Here is a 16,210-nt window from a genome sequence, read left to right on the forward strand (position 1 = left end):
GTCAATGTCAAAAAATTACTAGTAAGTAGATTAAATTCCATATCAAGTTCAAGATTATAAAGACAAAATGCAATATAAAGTTGGAGCTTATAAAGATAAAATGCCATATTAAGTTCAAGTTTTATTTGATTTGATGTTGACACATTTCATTATGTTGAGAATACCTTTCTCGTGGCATATTGAAGGTAGAAAGAAATAATGGGGAAAATATTATAAAAAGTCCTTGATACCATACAAAATGTCAGCACTTTTCAGCTTCGGACATACTCTATACAGCATAGAGTCATTGTGACAGTAATTGAACACATAATACAGCAATATTAAATTCACCATCTTACATTGTTATTATCTTGTATAAAATGTATTTCAATTTATCAGTCAATGCAATACTACACTTCATTAAAACCTCTCACTTGTCCTTGAGCTATGAGAAACATTGACATAGCATGTCCCTATTTTATGTCTGCTATCAATGTTGACTGTAATAATAGATTTGTTAGCACTGATATATAAGCCATACATACATTCAAGGGCCTCAAGAGGGGTTTTAACCAGGCATCAAATGGACACCACATAAGAGAGGTTCAAGATAAGGGTAGATTCTTCAAGTAAGTTAAAAAATTGCATCAAATTAAAGGTTGGTCATATAACAGCAAAGAAACAGTGTGACTGATCATTGTTTTGTCCCCAAGAACAATTCCTCTTGGGATTCAGTGCCAGGGGTCTATTCAACTTGGTCACAATGCTTTCCCAGTTTAGACCATGTGTCATTCTCTGGAGCATAAAATGCTTTGTTTCAGTTGATATATACATTCATCTTCAAACAAACGAATGGTACTCTAGGGAGTGACACATGGTCTGAAATAGGATAGCATTACATTCAAGGTAGAGGTTTATTTCTCTGACATTCTACATGATTAATTAAAAGACTATTCTAAGAATATGTAAAATACAGTAGCAGACTTTAAAAGCCTTCAATATATCGAATCATAAATTAAGACTTTGATGACTGGACTAGGATATGGTAATACAAATAAGAATGAAACATCAAAACAAAGCTCACATGACAAACTTTTTGGTTAAGAATGACAATGCTATCTATAAAATGCCTAAAGATATATACAGGTTTGAAATCTGCATGGATAATCTACTTAGCTAAGTTGTTCAAAGTCCTGTAAAGGCTGAGGAAGATCTTGTAGATGAATAGATGTAAACTCTGGTAATTCATCTGGGAGATCTTCCTCAAAAACTAATGAATTAACTGTCTCCATTTTGGGTTTTGAATCTTCTTTTGGGGTGTCAGAGAGATTATGTTCCTCGCATAGGTACTGTCCATCAGTGATGCAGGTGACCTGGCCTTCCGCATGAGGTTTGCAAAATGAATTTGGACACTCATTGCACATGATAGTGGCTCTCTTACCACAGACATCGCAGAAATGCCAAGGACAAAGCCATCTGCCATGTGGTTTCTTTGCAAGCTCAAGACAGTTGACATGGTAGCACTTTGCACAGCCATTCTTGTCGCACATGATCAGCTGCCCTCCATCTCCACAGATAAAGCATTCATCTTCGTGCACTAAAAAATAATCATAACTTTATTTAGCACCTAAAATCACATCCTGTAATTTACACCTAATTGAAAAAACGTTGTCAGGTTCAAAAAAAGAATTCTGTGCATTACATTAATCGACACCATACAGACTTTGCCACCCAACCAACACACATCCATACAACATCTACATGTAACTAACCAGGATTGTCTATACATAATATTTTTATAACCTATTTAAGTTTTTAGCGTTGAATTTAAATTTATAATGCATGAAATGGTTTAAGCAGGTTTTATGTACGATGACTGCATGATGCAGTGATGAATGGTTATCAATTTGAACTCTAATAATATTACCATATTGGCAGTAATAATTCTTCAAAAAGATTTTGGGTTATAAATTAAATGTTTAAACATCATTATTTTAGTAATTTTCAAACCTGTTTTAGCATTTAGATTTTAAGAAATAGCCTGTGGTGGGTCAAAAGTCCATGGTAAAACACTGTTCAATGGTGAAGAGCCAGTAAATTTAACTTGAGAAGATTCAGAATTCAAATTTAAGCCATCAAACTTTGCCTGGCTGCTATCAACAGATTGTTCATAGTTTGACATTGTTGTTGTTGCAGATTCATTCACAGTGGGAGGACAACTACGTTTTCTCCGCTGTAGAGAACTGTCTTTCCTCTTTGGTTCTGGAAAAACTGAATTGAATGATAAATTTGGTAAAAATTATCATCTCATAATAATAAATTGACTTTGCAACTGAATTAAAGCCTTCTGGATGCCATAAATTCCAAACTTTAAAGCTTTTAAAAATAGTTAAAAAGATAGAAAAATGTATCTCTTTAAATGGCCATAAGTGAAAAATTTATCAAGCTTATGGGTTAAAGAATTATTTAACTTTAGAAACAGCAATTCTGTTATTATATTTAAACATGAAATTATGATCTAATCTAGGAGCAGTTTTGACCAAATTACTTAATTCTTAATAAAGTTCATTCCAAAAGCATGAGATTTAATACACTCTTATCTCGATTAATGTTTTCACAATTAAAGGCTAAAAGAACTCTTACAGTGCAAACGTACGACCACATTTAATGCATTTTCATACTTCTATGCACAGGTTGTTGTACGTTAAACTGACACATTTTGATGCGAAGCTGGCTGGTTTTACCAAATAAGGAAGATACATTCAATGTGGTCATACTCTTGTGCATTGTGCTGTAAAAAATTAATGCACATTTACATTCAAAATACTGTTAGTTAAAAAATAATTTATAAAATTCAGATCAAATATTAGTCAAAGTAAAAAGAGCAGTAGCAATGAAAGACAAGGCAAAAATTCTTTATACCTTACCTTCTTTGACAACAGTTTTTTTTTGTCTCTTTTTCTTCTTGGCGGCAGCCTTCTTTATCCTATCTTCCATCATCTGTGCATTCTGTGTCTTAGGTCTGACCCCAAGGAAACCACTACAGTTTCCTGACCCACAGTGACATTTCTTTTTCTCATTGCCTGTGTGAATAGACAAATGTGATTATCAAAACTGTTGTAGTTTCTTTCTCTCTTTATTTATAATAATCACAGTAAACTATTTGAAATGTGAAATGGGCTAACAAACATGGTGGCTGCCAGCTGACATGAGTAAAGCAACAACTGTGGGGACTGGTAATAAGTATTAAGTCACGTGTTAATATGAATATATCTAACAAAACTACAACAAAATGACATCATTTCCCACCAAAATTTATTGGCACTGGTAGGCTTATATTTTAAGCCTAAACAATGTTCACGTCTGACTTGCAAACAGAATGTCGCAGGTTTAAATCCTGCCTGGAGCTCAGAATTCTTTTTCAAGAAAAATATGCTTTAAGAAACATAAATCATATCTTTATTGTTACAGCTAATTCACCCATGCGTGACCAGTTATTCCAGGAAATCAGACGTAGCTTTCAAGACTTCATAAATTTCAAATTACCAACAATCAACTACTCAAGATAATCCAAGACAATTAGGTTTCAAACCCACTATCATGAATGATTGTTAAATATTTTTCAAAAGATCACATCACTGAGAATTAGCTTGAAAATCTTTATCTTTTAAGTTAAAAGTAATTTGAATTGCCAGAGTCTTGAGCATAGTTGCCACCTACAGACTCGAAATTTCAGATTAAGGTGCCGAAAGTCCAATCAAGACATAATTGATACTGGTCTCGCATGATGTGAATTAGCTGTAAAACATAAACTATTACTAAACTATTATATATTGCATACCTCTACAGTCAAGCCTGTAATCGAAGGTCACTTCCTCTCCTGTTTCAATATCTCTTGTGGCGAACAACCCTACACGGACGTCGCCATTAACAGTCCATTTCTGAGTTTCACTGTTTGGATCACAACTGTGATTCATAAACCGGGAGAGGTTCCCCATTGGTCCAGCATCTATGATGCAGTCCTTGTCGATAGTTAACATGTAATAGTTTGTGTCGTCGTCTCCCTTTTTGACCCGTTCAAGGCAAGTACTTTCATCAATCAGTTCACCAACATACTCTATCACAAAGGAGCCCTTTTTTATGTCTACAATGGAAAAAAATAGGTAAAATATAAGTCAGAATTTGTTTACTAGCCTCCCAAAACTCCTTAACCCTTATTTAGTTTAATTAATTTGCCACAAAAATACGAGATGATGATGATGATGATGATGATGATGATGCACTTTATTTAACCACAAAGTTCCATCAGTTATACAACTGCTTTACATGAAAATAAAGCCATGTAATAATAAATAATAATACTAACTACTATAGGAAAATAGTCTATACATGTACACAATATACTATTACGAATACTATGCAATAAGCCTTTTCATAGTTTAAGAATCGATTCCACTGTGCATGCGATTTTATCCTGAATTTCTCACCTTCTTTTGTTTAATTAAGAACAAAAGAAGGTTTAGACAAAAGAAGGTGAGAAATTCGGGATAAAATCGCATGCGCAGTGGAATCGATTCTTAAACTATGAAAAGACTTATACCAATTCTTATAAATAACAGTTGCAATATAAAAGAATATAAAATATAGAAATATAAATTTATGAGTATACCAATCACTGGTTTTCATTGAGACGTAGTGTTATAAATTCTTCTCTTAAAATAACAATGTTGATAATTATTGTCTGATTTCAGCCAGAAGAGAGTTGGAAATATGGAAATGATTTCTTTGAGTAGCTTGTTTTTGGCAGAGGGAGAGAGGATGGAGTGGCGGAAAATTTCCCACCTAAAATCCCCCCCTCCCCTTGAATCAAGGGAGAGACCCAACAAATTCAACCAGCAATTGCAACACAAGTCCAGAAATTGTAGTAGATACCATAGAGGTGAGAGGCAAGTGCATACACTACATGTATGTCAAAAATATTTCCTCTAAGTGCTACATAAAGTGTAACTTCAAAACAAAACAAAAAACAATCTATTTATTTATCTATATTTTAGAAACAGAATAAAAAGAGAGCAGAAACAAACCTTGTTTAGTTCTCAATCCCCATCCTCTACTCTTTGCTCTGAAAGGTTCAACTTCTGCATATTCCCGTTTAGTGAAGCGTTGATTTTCACATTTCTCACCAGCTGGACATTTCTGAGTGCATTCAAATTGAAGCATGCGGTTCAGACAGTTGGATTCAGGCCCACAGAATGTGTTCTGTGCAGCAGAACACTCACATGTCGGCATCTCGTTGAGGTCTATTAGGATACGCTGTGCTGTTGTACACTTATTTACCTAGAAACAAAATATTTCTTAAGTACAAAGGTACATGGCAGCCATGTTATGAGGCAAAACGAGGTAAGATATCATTAAACTTCTGGTAAACAGCTATTTCAAAAAAGGTTGGTGACGGTTGGTCTTGCATACCAAGCCAAAAATGCACTATGGACAATGTGTATACAAACAACGAAAGGTCACAATATGGAATTTTCATAGCATGTAGCATACCATGTGCTATGAAGCCCCTGAAACGCCCCCGCAGCAACCAAAGACCGCTGGCCAGCGTGCCTTGACTTTAACTTTGCCAAAATTCCTTTAGCCCCATTTAGCGCCATTGAATGACATCATCCCAACAAGCATTCACACACCAAATTCATGCACAGAAAGGATGCACTCGAGGAATGCCCATGAACATTGTAGTTATTCAGTGCAAAACCTCTTTTAGTCACTAGAGAGAGGTTTGCTGCTGAACAAATATTCTACTTTAGTATTTAATCTATAAAATCAGGCTTGCAAGTGACATTGTATACCTTGACATGTTTGAATGGGGCAGGTTTCTTGGACAGTTTTTGTAAGTCTTGCTCAGCCTTGTTTTCTCTGGCTGTCTTCCATTCGGCATACTTCTCCTTCGCCTCAACGAGTGCTAAAATTACAAATGTAGCATTACAATTTATTTAGCATTATTTTGTTGACCCATTTTAAGTTTAATTACAGATTAGAAAAGCAGTGAATATAAATGTGTGTGCAGAAAATGGAAAATGATGAAAACAGATAGAAGATACCATGAAATAATGTTCTTTGTGTGAGGGACAAAGTAAGAAAATGGATATACTCAACAACCAGCAATGCAAAATTAAGAGTACTCATTGTTTACTAAAAACCAAGGGGCTATATGGACAACACAGAGAGAGAGAGAGAAAGAGAGAGAGAGAGGCTGGAGGACGAGGGAAATAGAACATCATTGCATCATTTACTACCACTACCAAACTCCTCTGCACACTTTTTTTGTTCAGTTAATTAGTACCAATTGTCTTACTATTATCATGAGGGAATACAAATTTGAATAAGAAAGAAAATTGGTGAAGCAAAATTGGTAGTGATTGTAAAATGACACTATCATGCAAACAGCCTATATATAGTCCTCATGTTTTGCTAATAATCACTAAATTCTTAAAGAAAGTTCCCCTAATTTTTTATTATTTAAAAAAAAATCAAAGTCCCTCCCTGATCATTATTGTGCATCACAATCCCTGGACTATATTTTGAAAGGTTAATAAACTTATTAGTTCTGCTCAATAAACTTTGGCTTTGATCAGATGCATTTACCTTTCTTGAAGACCTTAGCAAGGTATTTGTTAGCACTTGACTCTGTTCCCTTGTCACCATCTTGGTAACTGAAAACCCTTCCTTTGTGAATCCAGTAGTAATCATGAGAGCCAAGAAACATCACTGGGAATTCTCCTGGTTGATGACGTTTATTCTGGATGTTGGTTGGTACCTCACGAGGGTTACAGATCTGTGCTGGCCACCATCTGTCATGTAGAAGTAGAATGAAAGCTTAACATACATTGGTCCTTAGTTAAACAAGTGTTTGGGCTAGACTACTAAAGATCAAACTATGACTTGATTAGTAGGCAACTCAAGCCACACTTGCTTCTCATAAGAAGTGTGCGAAATCAGTGATAATCAAATTTTGGACCACTTGCTTATTAAGAGGCAGTCTCTGTAAAAGCGGCCCACTGCATTTCGGGTCAGAAAATAGTTTTCCCTCAAACTTTTACCATAGAAAGGTAATTACTAGTAAGTAATGAAAATGACTTTATTTTCTCGAAATTCATCAAAATGATTTTTTTACAGCGCATAAATCCTGGACCACCGTTATCACTAAATTTACATTTATTATCAATTGAAAATTGCCCATATTCAAGTCGTCACTGCTCGCAAAATATAAAACGCTGGAACAAACTATTATTTTTCCTGACTTTTACATTCATTCTAGTGTCAAGAATAAGCAAAATTTTGAATGTTAAGCAAAAGGGAAAAAAGGAGAAAAATAAGTATTCATACCCATTTGACGGCTTTTTGAAATCAAGACAAACCACCCTTCACTAAAAAGCTTTTTTCTCCCAAGTCCGGAACGGATTACTTAAGTCTTTTACTTCAACCTACTGACCGAAGGTTGATAAAAGTGGATTCCTAAAAACATTTTGCGCTTTTTATGTATCTTCTTCACAGCAACCTTGGACTTTTTCGTGTTTTTACCAAAATATCTCATGAAATATGCAAATTAAGTACTGAAATAAACTATAACTAACCATTATTACTTGCTTGAATTTTACTATATCCAGTGTTAACACACTAAATATGATCTTGTTTTCTATTTTAAACTACTTTGAAGTAAAATCGTCTCCAAAAAATACGCTATGATGCGTTTGACGCGGTATATGAACTGTTTTGAAGTTTATGCAAATTACTTATTGATAATGTAAACTAATTTTTCTAAAATATAGTTTCCAAAACTGTATTTCTTTTCTTTTATTGTCTTGAAATAACCTAAAAACTTGTCAAAAAGCATCTATTTTAATATATCTGATCTTCTTGAACGGCCCAAACTAAGGAAAATAGTCAAAATACAATTTATCAACCACAACGGAATGAACAACTTAGTTCAAAACAAGTGATTAAATACGAATTAAGACCAAGATTTTAGGTTAATTTGGTAAAAATGTCGGTATTCAATTAATTTAGATATGTCCAAGCGAACGTTTAGACAGGGCAAAAATTTCTCGATGTAATCACGCCTAAAGACGACTCGCCTCCACCGTCCCTTCCCTACCCCTCTCCTCAAAGCGCTGCTACGCAGACTATCTAAATGTCACTTACTCCGACGATTAAGGACTCAGCGTCCAAAATGTTTCGAAAAGTTTCACAAAGCTTTTTACGGTGATTCAATTTATCCACAAGTTCCGACTGTTTTATTCAGAAACACCGAACGCAGTCCAAACTAGTATTCTACTAGTCATCACCACTCGTTTATCTAAACGTTCGCTTGGACATATCGAAATTTTAATTGAATGCCGACTTTAGGTATTAGAGCTCTTGTAGCCTGGTATACCTTGTTGTGTTGAATAGAGGCAAGCCTTAGTGGGTCACCAAAATTTTCCAAGACTAGCCTAAAGTGAGTATGATGCTTTACGCAAACTTTCATATATTTTGCTATGAAGTTGTCTTTAGGCGCGATTACGCGGAGCAATGTTTGTGCTGTTGCAACACTGTTGCGAGTCAAGATTTAAGCTCGTGCTAAATAAGGGATGGACTATTAGATAAATGATGGGGGATTGCAGGAATTTTTATTTATTTTATTTTTTATTTTTGCTCAACCCTTGCACGTTATTTTTTTGCGTACAGTTAGATATTTTCCTTCTAGCAGAAGAGGTTGCACGATATTTTAAGGTTTTTAAAAGTGCTTGCTCGATATTTTTTGTGTCAACTATCTAATGGTCCGTCCCTAAGATCCCGACTTGTCAGGTGTTGTTTTGATAGATAGATTGCAGCAAAGTGGCTTTGCATATCATCATTATATTCAGTGGGCAAAATATCCCTGAAATACCTCAATCGAGCATTTTGCAAAAACTCCAGGAAATTGTGAAAAGCAAGACATTTTTACTGAATTAACTCGTAAAATCTTGGACGTAATTGATCACTTGTTCATTTGACTATAAAGTTGTTTATTCCGTCGTCATTCTCCGTCATGGTAGATATCGATAAATTGTACTAGTATTTTGACTATTTTCCTTAGTGTGGGCCGTCTAGGAAGATCAGACGTATTAAACTCTGTGCCCCTGGTAAGTTTTTTTAAAAGTTATTTCAAGGTAGTAAAAGAAAAAAATAGTTTTGAATAGTATTTCTTAGATTAGTTTGCATTACTAGTATCAACACTCAATTTGCATAAACTTCAAAACAGTTCATATACCTCGCCAAACGCATCATAACATTGTATTTTATGGGAACTTTTTCGCTTGGACATATCTAAATTAATTGAATACCGACATTTTTACCAAATTAACCTAAAATCTTGGACTTAATTCGTATTTAATCAGGGTGTCGACAAACCATGGACCCTACCTTTTGGACCCCCTTTCTGGACCATAATCTGGACCACCATCTGGATCACCATCTGGAACCCTGGTTTAAACATTAATAGAATTATTTTCATGTAAAATAACTGATTATATAAACTATTTGGTCTTTTTTTCAGCGTTCTTTCTTTTCATCGAAAAAAGGCCGCCATTTTGTCTCAACCGCTGACCAATATGTCAGTACTCTATTACACAGGAAGCCCAACGTCACACGTGTTATATATTTTGAGTTTATATTGACTATTAACTTAATATCAGGTGCTGATTGTGGGGAAAACAGTTCTTTTTATAAACTGTTCATGATGAATTGACTTACCTGCTAGCCATAACTGCTTCATAAACTGCTTGCCTTTGTATACTTGTGTTATAATTGCAAAATAAAGTTGTCTAAATTGAAATTATAGAATTCATGATCATTTGTGCATTATTTTGCAATGCCTACCATGGCAAGTGAAAAGGAAGAGAGTTGTGATTAAATTGCAATGATTATAAAATTGCATGACCATTTTAGGCTTGTTTTTCAATTATGGGCTTCCTGTGTAATAGAGTACTGACATATTGGTCAGCGGTTGAGACAAAATGGCGGCCTTTTTTCGATGAAAAGAAAGAACGCTGAAAAAAAGACCAAATAGTTTATATAATCAGTTATTTTACATGAAAATAATTGTATTAATGTTTAAACTGGGGTTCCAGATGGTGATCCAGATGGTGGTCCAGAAAGGGGGTCCAAAAGGTAGGGTCCATGGTTTGTCGACACCCATTTAATCACTTGTTTTGAACTAAGTTGTTCATTCCGTTGTGGTTGATAAATTGTATTTTGACTATTTTCCTTAGTTTGGGCCGTTCAAGAAGATCAGATATATTAAAATAGATGCTTTTTGACAAGTTTTTAGGTTATTTCAAGACAATAAAAGAAAAGAAATACAGTTTTGGAAACTATATTTTAGAAAAATTAGTTTACATTATCAATAAGTAATTTGCATAAACTTCAAAACAGTTCATATACCGCGTCAAACGCATCATAGCGTATTTTTTGGAGACGATTTTACTTCAAAGTAGTTTAAAATAGAAAACAAGATCATATTTAGTGTGTTAACACCGGATATAGTAAAATTCAAGCAAGTAATAATGGTTAGTTATAGTTTATTTCAGTACTTAATTTGCATATTTCATGAGATATTTTGGTAAAAACACGAAAAAGTCCAAGGTTGCTGTGAAGAAGATACATAAAAAGCGCAAAATGTTTTTAGGAATCCACTTTTATCAACCTTCGGTCAGTAGGTTGAAGTAAAAGACTTAAGTAATCCGTTCCGGACTTGGGAGAAAAAAGCTTTTTAGTGAAGGGTGGTTTGTCTTGATTTCAAAAAGCCGTCAAATGGGTATGAATACTTATTTTTCTCCTTTTTTCCCTTTTGCTTAACATTCAAAATTTTGCTTATTCTTGACACTAGAATGAATGTAAAAGTCAGGAAAAATAATAGTTTGTTCCAGCGTTTTATATTTTGCGAGCAGTGACGACTTGAATATGGGCAATTTTCAATTGATAATAAATGTAAATTTAGTGATAACGGTGGTCCAGGATTTATGCGCTGTAAAAAAATCATTTTGATGAATTTCGAGAAAATAAAGTCATTTTCATTACTTACTAGTAATTACCTTTCTATGGTAAAAGTTTGAGGGAAAACTATTTTCTGACCTGAAATGCAGTGGGCCGCTTTTACAGAGACTGCCTCTTAAGCAGCACAATAACCTTCCAAGCCACACTTGCTTCTTAACAAGTGAAGTTACTATAAACTGAATCCTCTTGCTTAGGGACAGACAATAGACCCCTTTCGAAATCCAAATTACTGCTGTGTTTCTTGATTACCGACTCATTTGCACAGGGTTAGCCTCGAGTTTGTGCAGAATATTCACGTGTTCCAGTCAAGGTCAGTAGAGTTTCAAAATGTTTGTATTGTTGAAGTTGTACATTCTTTACTTTTCTGTTGGTATTTGTGAATATTTAAACACTGATACGAGACTAACCCTGTGCAAATGAGTCTGTAATCAAGGAACACAGCGGTAATTTGAAATTCGAGGGGGGTGGTGTACAGCCTCACCTTCAGTAAAACAAATCAAGCATACACACACAAAAAAATGGCTGGGGTTGTTACAAAAAAATTGTGCAACATAAATTCTTGCAACCCTCCCTCAATTATCTCATGGTCCATCCCTTAGCATTACTTAAATAAGAAATGACAATACAGACCTGTACATTCCTAGCTTGACCCACACTATGTCACCATAAAGCAATGCCTTGTTGTCAGTGCAATCCTTGCAAAAGAAGTGTCCTTCAGGGATGCCTTCATAGCTGATACACTCGGGATGGAATGCTGCAGGACAGCTTTCGCAGCAGATAAGAGTGCCACCAATAGAACATACAAAGCACCAATTGACATTGACATGTGAATGGTGTGCTTTGTTCTTATTGGGCATAAAGTGTTTTGCACAAACCATTAAATGAGAGGTAATTGGCATACACCCTGCAACAAGGCAGCCAGATAAATGATATGCAGTGGGACACCGAACACAACGTATGAGGCGACCTCGGCTTTGTGGCATTTTGTTTACAACACATGTAACACAAGAGTGTAGAGGACAGTAAAGGCGATCTCCGTCAATCTTTGTACAGTTGTATGTTTTTAGACACTCCAAATGGTAATACTTAGAACACATCGGCTGATTACATTGTTTGACATCTCCAGTTTGTCTACACACAAAACATGAGTGTATCCCAGAGGTACATTCATCACAGATGAATTTTTCTTTAGGTACAGAACTAAGACCAATACAGTCAATATGATAGGCATTATTACAACCTCCTTCACAAAATATCAGGTCATTGACTTGCTCACAGACAACACAAACTGCTTCCTTTTCCTTTTCTGCTCTTTCTTTTTTCGTCAATGTTAAACCTTTAGAACTTCCTGTATCATCATCATTGCTTGAAACAATACTTTCCTCAACATCCGGAACTCCAGTTAAAAGAGACTCTTGTGGTTTTTCAGGATTTCTTTCTTCGATAATATCTACTGAACTGGACACTTCATTCAACTTATTCTCCTCCACAGTTTTTGAGGAGTCTTTGTCCTCACCACTCTTCTCTCCTTTGTTCTTTCTTACATATTTTCTTTTTACTTTAGGCTTTTCTTCTTCTACTTTAGTCTTCTCATTGGCAACAAAACTATCTTCCAACTTCCTTCTTTTTCTTTTCTTCTGCTTCTCTTCAGACCCTGATGAACTGGTGCTTGACACGTCAGGCTTGTTGTTGCTAATGACAACTTCTGGTGATACTCTCTCACTGACTAAAGGAGATGTTGAAGCTTCAGGCTCCTTTTCAGGCTTCTCTAACCCATTTACAACTATAAAAGTTTCTTTTTCTTTAGGAGGCCTACCTCGCTTGCGCTTTACTTTATCGTTGTTTACAGGAGATTTAACTTTGATTATCTTAAGCCGTAGACCTGAAGTTGGAGAAACGTTCCCACAGACAGGTGACTGAGGTAGGTCTCCATTTTGTAAAGGTGATTGTGGAGAGGAAGCTTTGGCAATAGGATAATCTTTAATCTTTGGCTTCCTTATTCTCTTAGTAATCCTTGAACCACTTGGTTTACTATCTATAGAACTGTCAATGGGAGAAGGTATTGAACTGCTAGGTAGACTGATGTCCACATCAGGGATTTTTCGTTTTCGTTTCTTAGGTATTTTTACTTTAGGTATCTTTGCTAACGTATTGTTTTCTTCCAAGTCTATCTTTTCTTGTTCCAATTCATCTGAATTAGTACCATTGACGCTATCTGATGTGGTGCTTGTCGATTCCCCTTGCTTTTTAGGCAATGTTTGATCAATAGTTTGGTTTATTCCATTCATACCTTTAACTTTTTGAACTGCGTGATCCTTTTGTTTTAGTGTGTCATTATATTTAAATGTGAAACATAACTGTCTTTCATGACGATTCATCGGTAGAGCCTTTTCAGCAACTCTCACTGCTGTCTCCCAAAGAGGAAGTCGTTTAGGGGTCACTCTATGATTCTTGCTTTGAATAGATGCTTCAAAATGTTCTCTTCCTGTAAAAATAAACAAATAAATATTTATAGACTTAATTATAACCCCCTAAATCAGGGTTTTCATTAAGTTTTTCATTAACACAAGATAATAAACTAGCTGGAGAGTCCTGGCAGGGTTTTCATTAATTTTTTGAAATAATAGGATAAGATCATGGTAGTTTAAGCTGGAAAATGTTGTGCAGTTACAAGAGCATTGTCAAATCTTGGACCCTTAAGGAAAAAACTAGCCAAAATGATAGTCTAAAATAGCACTCACAGTTGCCAAATTTAGAAAACATTGTTGGCAAATTGAAACACATCCTAAGGCAATATTCATTAATCAAAACAACAACCTATGACCTAATTATCAACTTCCAAGCTCTTTTTGTACTTGTAGCTCCTACTGTTTTATTCAGAAACACCGACGCAGTCTACATTAGTTCTCTATTAGTTATCATCAACTCTTTTTGTACTTATTTATTTTAAAAAAACAACCTTTATCAACAAACCTTAATATTATACAAACTTTCATTTCTAGATAAAAACAATCCCTCTTTGCACTACGAGTAAGGATGATGAAATATCTTTGCTCTTCATAATTTTACTTCCTATCAGAGATTTATTCTCAAAAATATTCTATGTACTCAGGGCTTCAAATAATGGCCAATCAGTTGCCAGTCATGATCACAGTCCAAATTAGTTTTAGCTTAGTCATACCTCATTACTGGCTAAAGGTTACTGGTCAAAATGGCATGGAAGGCAAAGATTTGACCCGACCAATCCCAGTTCTGGTCAGACATTGTCTGATGTCTGGCCGTTATTTTAAGCCCTGGTGCTCTGGATCATTTAATCTCATATCACATTTAGTCATACTTTTCCTCAGGTATAATGCTCTTATTTTGAGTTTTTTAGAAGTCAAATTTCCTTATTTTATTTCAAAGCCTTTGTTGTACACATGCACTTTAAAACATTTTTGGCTAAAAAATGTGACATTTTTTTACGTCCATCTTCTAACAACTGCTTCATTCGAAAAATATTAACTTACTGTTGCAAACAGTGCACCTGTTTTCTACCAAACAGAATTCAAGTTTTTCAAATACTGGCTTCAAGGGACTACCCCTCTCCAAGAAAGAAATATGGACATTTGAAGAAATGTGTGAATGAAATAAACAAACTTCTTTCATTTTTACGCCGTTGTAATTAACATGGTTTACAAATTATTAGCCAGGCGTTGAAAACGATCTAGGTAACTATGATGAAGGGACAATAGAGGTGATTTAGATCTGTAGATCTTACATCCACGGTTTTGACAAGGTTAGGTGTTCAGAAAACTAAAGTCTGGTGATAAAAGTTTTAGGACGAAAGCAAAGCGATCCAAATCGCAATCATGGTAGCTTGAACGCGATCTCAAATCCGAGTCAGTTGAGTTCCAATTGATTTACAACGCTTATAAAGAGTATAAAACATCTGCCATGCGCTTGAGCTGTACATACGTGGTCTTCCGATGGCAGATCGCATTTTATTTATGGGACGTGAAATGAAAGGAGTCATTACTCGTCAAATGCATTGAACTCTAAACACATCCGTGCATTTTATCAGTCAATGATATAACCTTGCTCGAAGCGAGTAACCACTACCAATATCTCAAAGCAGAGTCAATTTACTTATACTCGCTTTCCCCTAGCAAGCATTTTTATTATAAGTCAACCTCAACGCATAAAACATGGCGGGCAACCAACAACATCACACGATCATTTATATAGTTCAACCGAAAAATTCCTAGAGATTTCCCCTGTAGATCACAAGATAACATTAATATATTTAAGTACAACTTTTTTAGTTTTCACGACTACCTTGATCACGTTCTGCACGAAGCTTAAGAAAGCGAAAGATGCGCAAATCTCAAGATTCCGTAAACACACACGCACATTATACGGGCTACGGTACCTTCGAACTTGATGACCGATCTTTCGGACGCCCATCCTCGCACAGGGTCTTGTCCAAAAAACTGTACATGATAGTATCTTGCTCGGCCCTTAAACTGAAAATACACAGCGCTATTGGGATCGTAAGCGACCATGGAAGGCCACCACGGATGGCCGGGAATTTTGGACCAAACAACGTCTCCTACAAGCCATGATGCATGAGTTTGCTGGGAAGGGCTCGTTGGGATCCGCTTCGAAACCTTTTTTGGAGATCCATCTAAACCCTCTTGTTGAGACGGACAGTCTTTGACTTCCGCCTGTGCCATCTGACTCGATGGCAGTAGTTTTAGTTTACTCAATAATTGCAGAAAAAGTCAGTAGAATCAACACGCTTTGAGAATCCTTCCAAAATCGCTACCGGACGAGCAACATGCTCCTTGACCCTGATTGGTTCTTCCATTCACATGGCTCGAATTTGGCGGTATCCCGAGGGGCTTCCGAAAATTGAATTTTGAAGTCGGAAAGATTCGGATAAGTATTCCCTTTAGAAAAAATAAAATAATAAATAAATAAGAAGAATAAAATAGAATTTAAAAAATCTGGACACCCGAATAATGGGTGGTATATGTATATGACTAAAAGATGATAAAAAAATGCCCTTTACTTTTCTTAATATTTTATTATTATTTAGTTATCCTAAACGTATACCAAGAAGGACGGATTCTATTACGTTTAAGTATTTACTACTTATATCGCAATGAAG

The 16,210-nt window shown here is 35.4% G+C and overlaps 1 protein-coding gene across 2 annotated transcripts; it reads right to left on the minus strand.

Annotated features, from left to right (window-relative positions):
• Nucleotides 1-108: 108 nt before the first annotated feature.
• Nucleotides 109-15,885, minus strand: LOC116288270 (histone-lysine N-methyltransferase NSD2). Of its 2 annotated transcripts, XM_031695143.2 has the most exons (9): nucleotides 15,470-15,885; nucleotides 11,689-13,543; nucleotides 6,628-6,833; nucleotides 5,832-5,944; nucleotides 5,064-5,316; nucleotides 3,821-4,123; nucleotides 2,907-3,062; nucleotides 1,990-2,250; nucleotides 1,447-1,576 (listed from the first exon to the last, which is right to left on the minus strand). In XM_031695143.2, exons 1-8 carry the CDS (start codon nucleotides 15,771-15,773, stop codon nucleotides 2,009-2,011), a joined length of 3,432 nt encoding a protein of 1,143 aa, XP_031551003.2. In that variant the 5' UTR covers nucleotides 15,774-15,885; the 3' UTR covers nucleotides 1,447-1,576; nucleotides 1,990-2,008. The 2 variants fall into 2 exon arrangements, with proteins under 2 accessions (XP_031550933.2, XP_031551003.2); XM_031695073.2 differs by lacking the exon at nucleotides 1,990-2,250 and having other exon boundaries at nucleotides 109-1,576; nucleotides 15,470-15,884.
• Nucleotides 15,886-16,210: the final 325 nt, after the last annotated feature.

The sequence above is a fragment of the Actinia tenebrosa genome, unplaced genomic scaffold, assembly GCF_029948245.1.
Source record: "Actinia tenebrosa isolate PJP-AT-01 unplaced genomic scaffold, QUT_ActTen_1.0 PGA_scaffold12__29_contigs__length_12842862, whole genome shotgun sequence".
Taxonomy (NCBI): Eukaryota; Metazoa; Cnidaria; class Anthozoa; order Actiniaria; family Actiniidae; genus Actinia; species Actinia tenebrosa.

Excerpts from the sequence above, each read along its gene's own strand:
- LOC116288270 (XM_031695073.2), bottom strand. The coding sequence starts at position 15,773 with ATGGCACAGGCGGAAGTCAAAGACTGTCCGTCTCAACAAGAGGGTTTA. Across the intron at positions 13,544-15,469 it reads ATCGGTCATCAAGTTCGAAG|GAAGAGAACATTTTGAAGCA; the intron begins GTACCGTAGCCC and ends TTATTTTTACAG. Across the intron at positions 4,124-5,063 it reads GGGATTGAGAACTAAACAAG|ACATAAAAAAGGGCTCCTTT; the intron begins GTTTGTTTCTGC and ends TTTCCATTGTAG.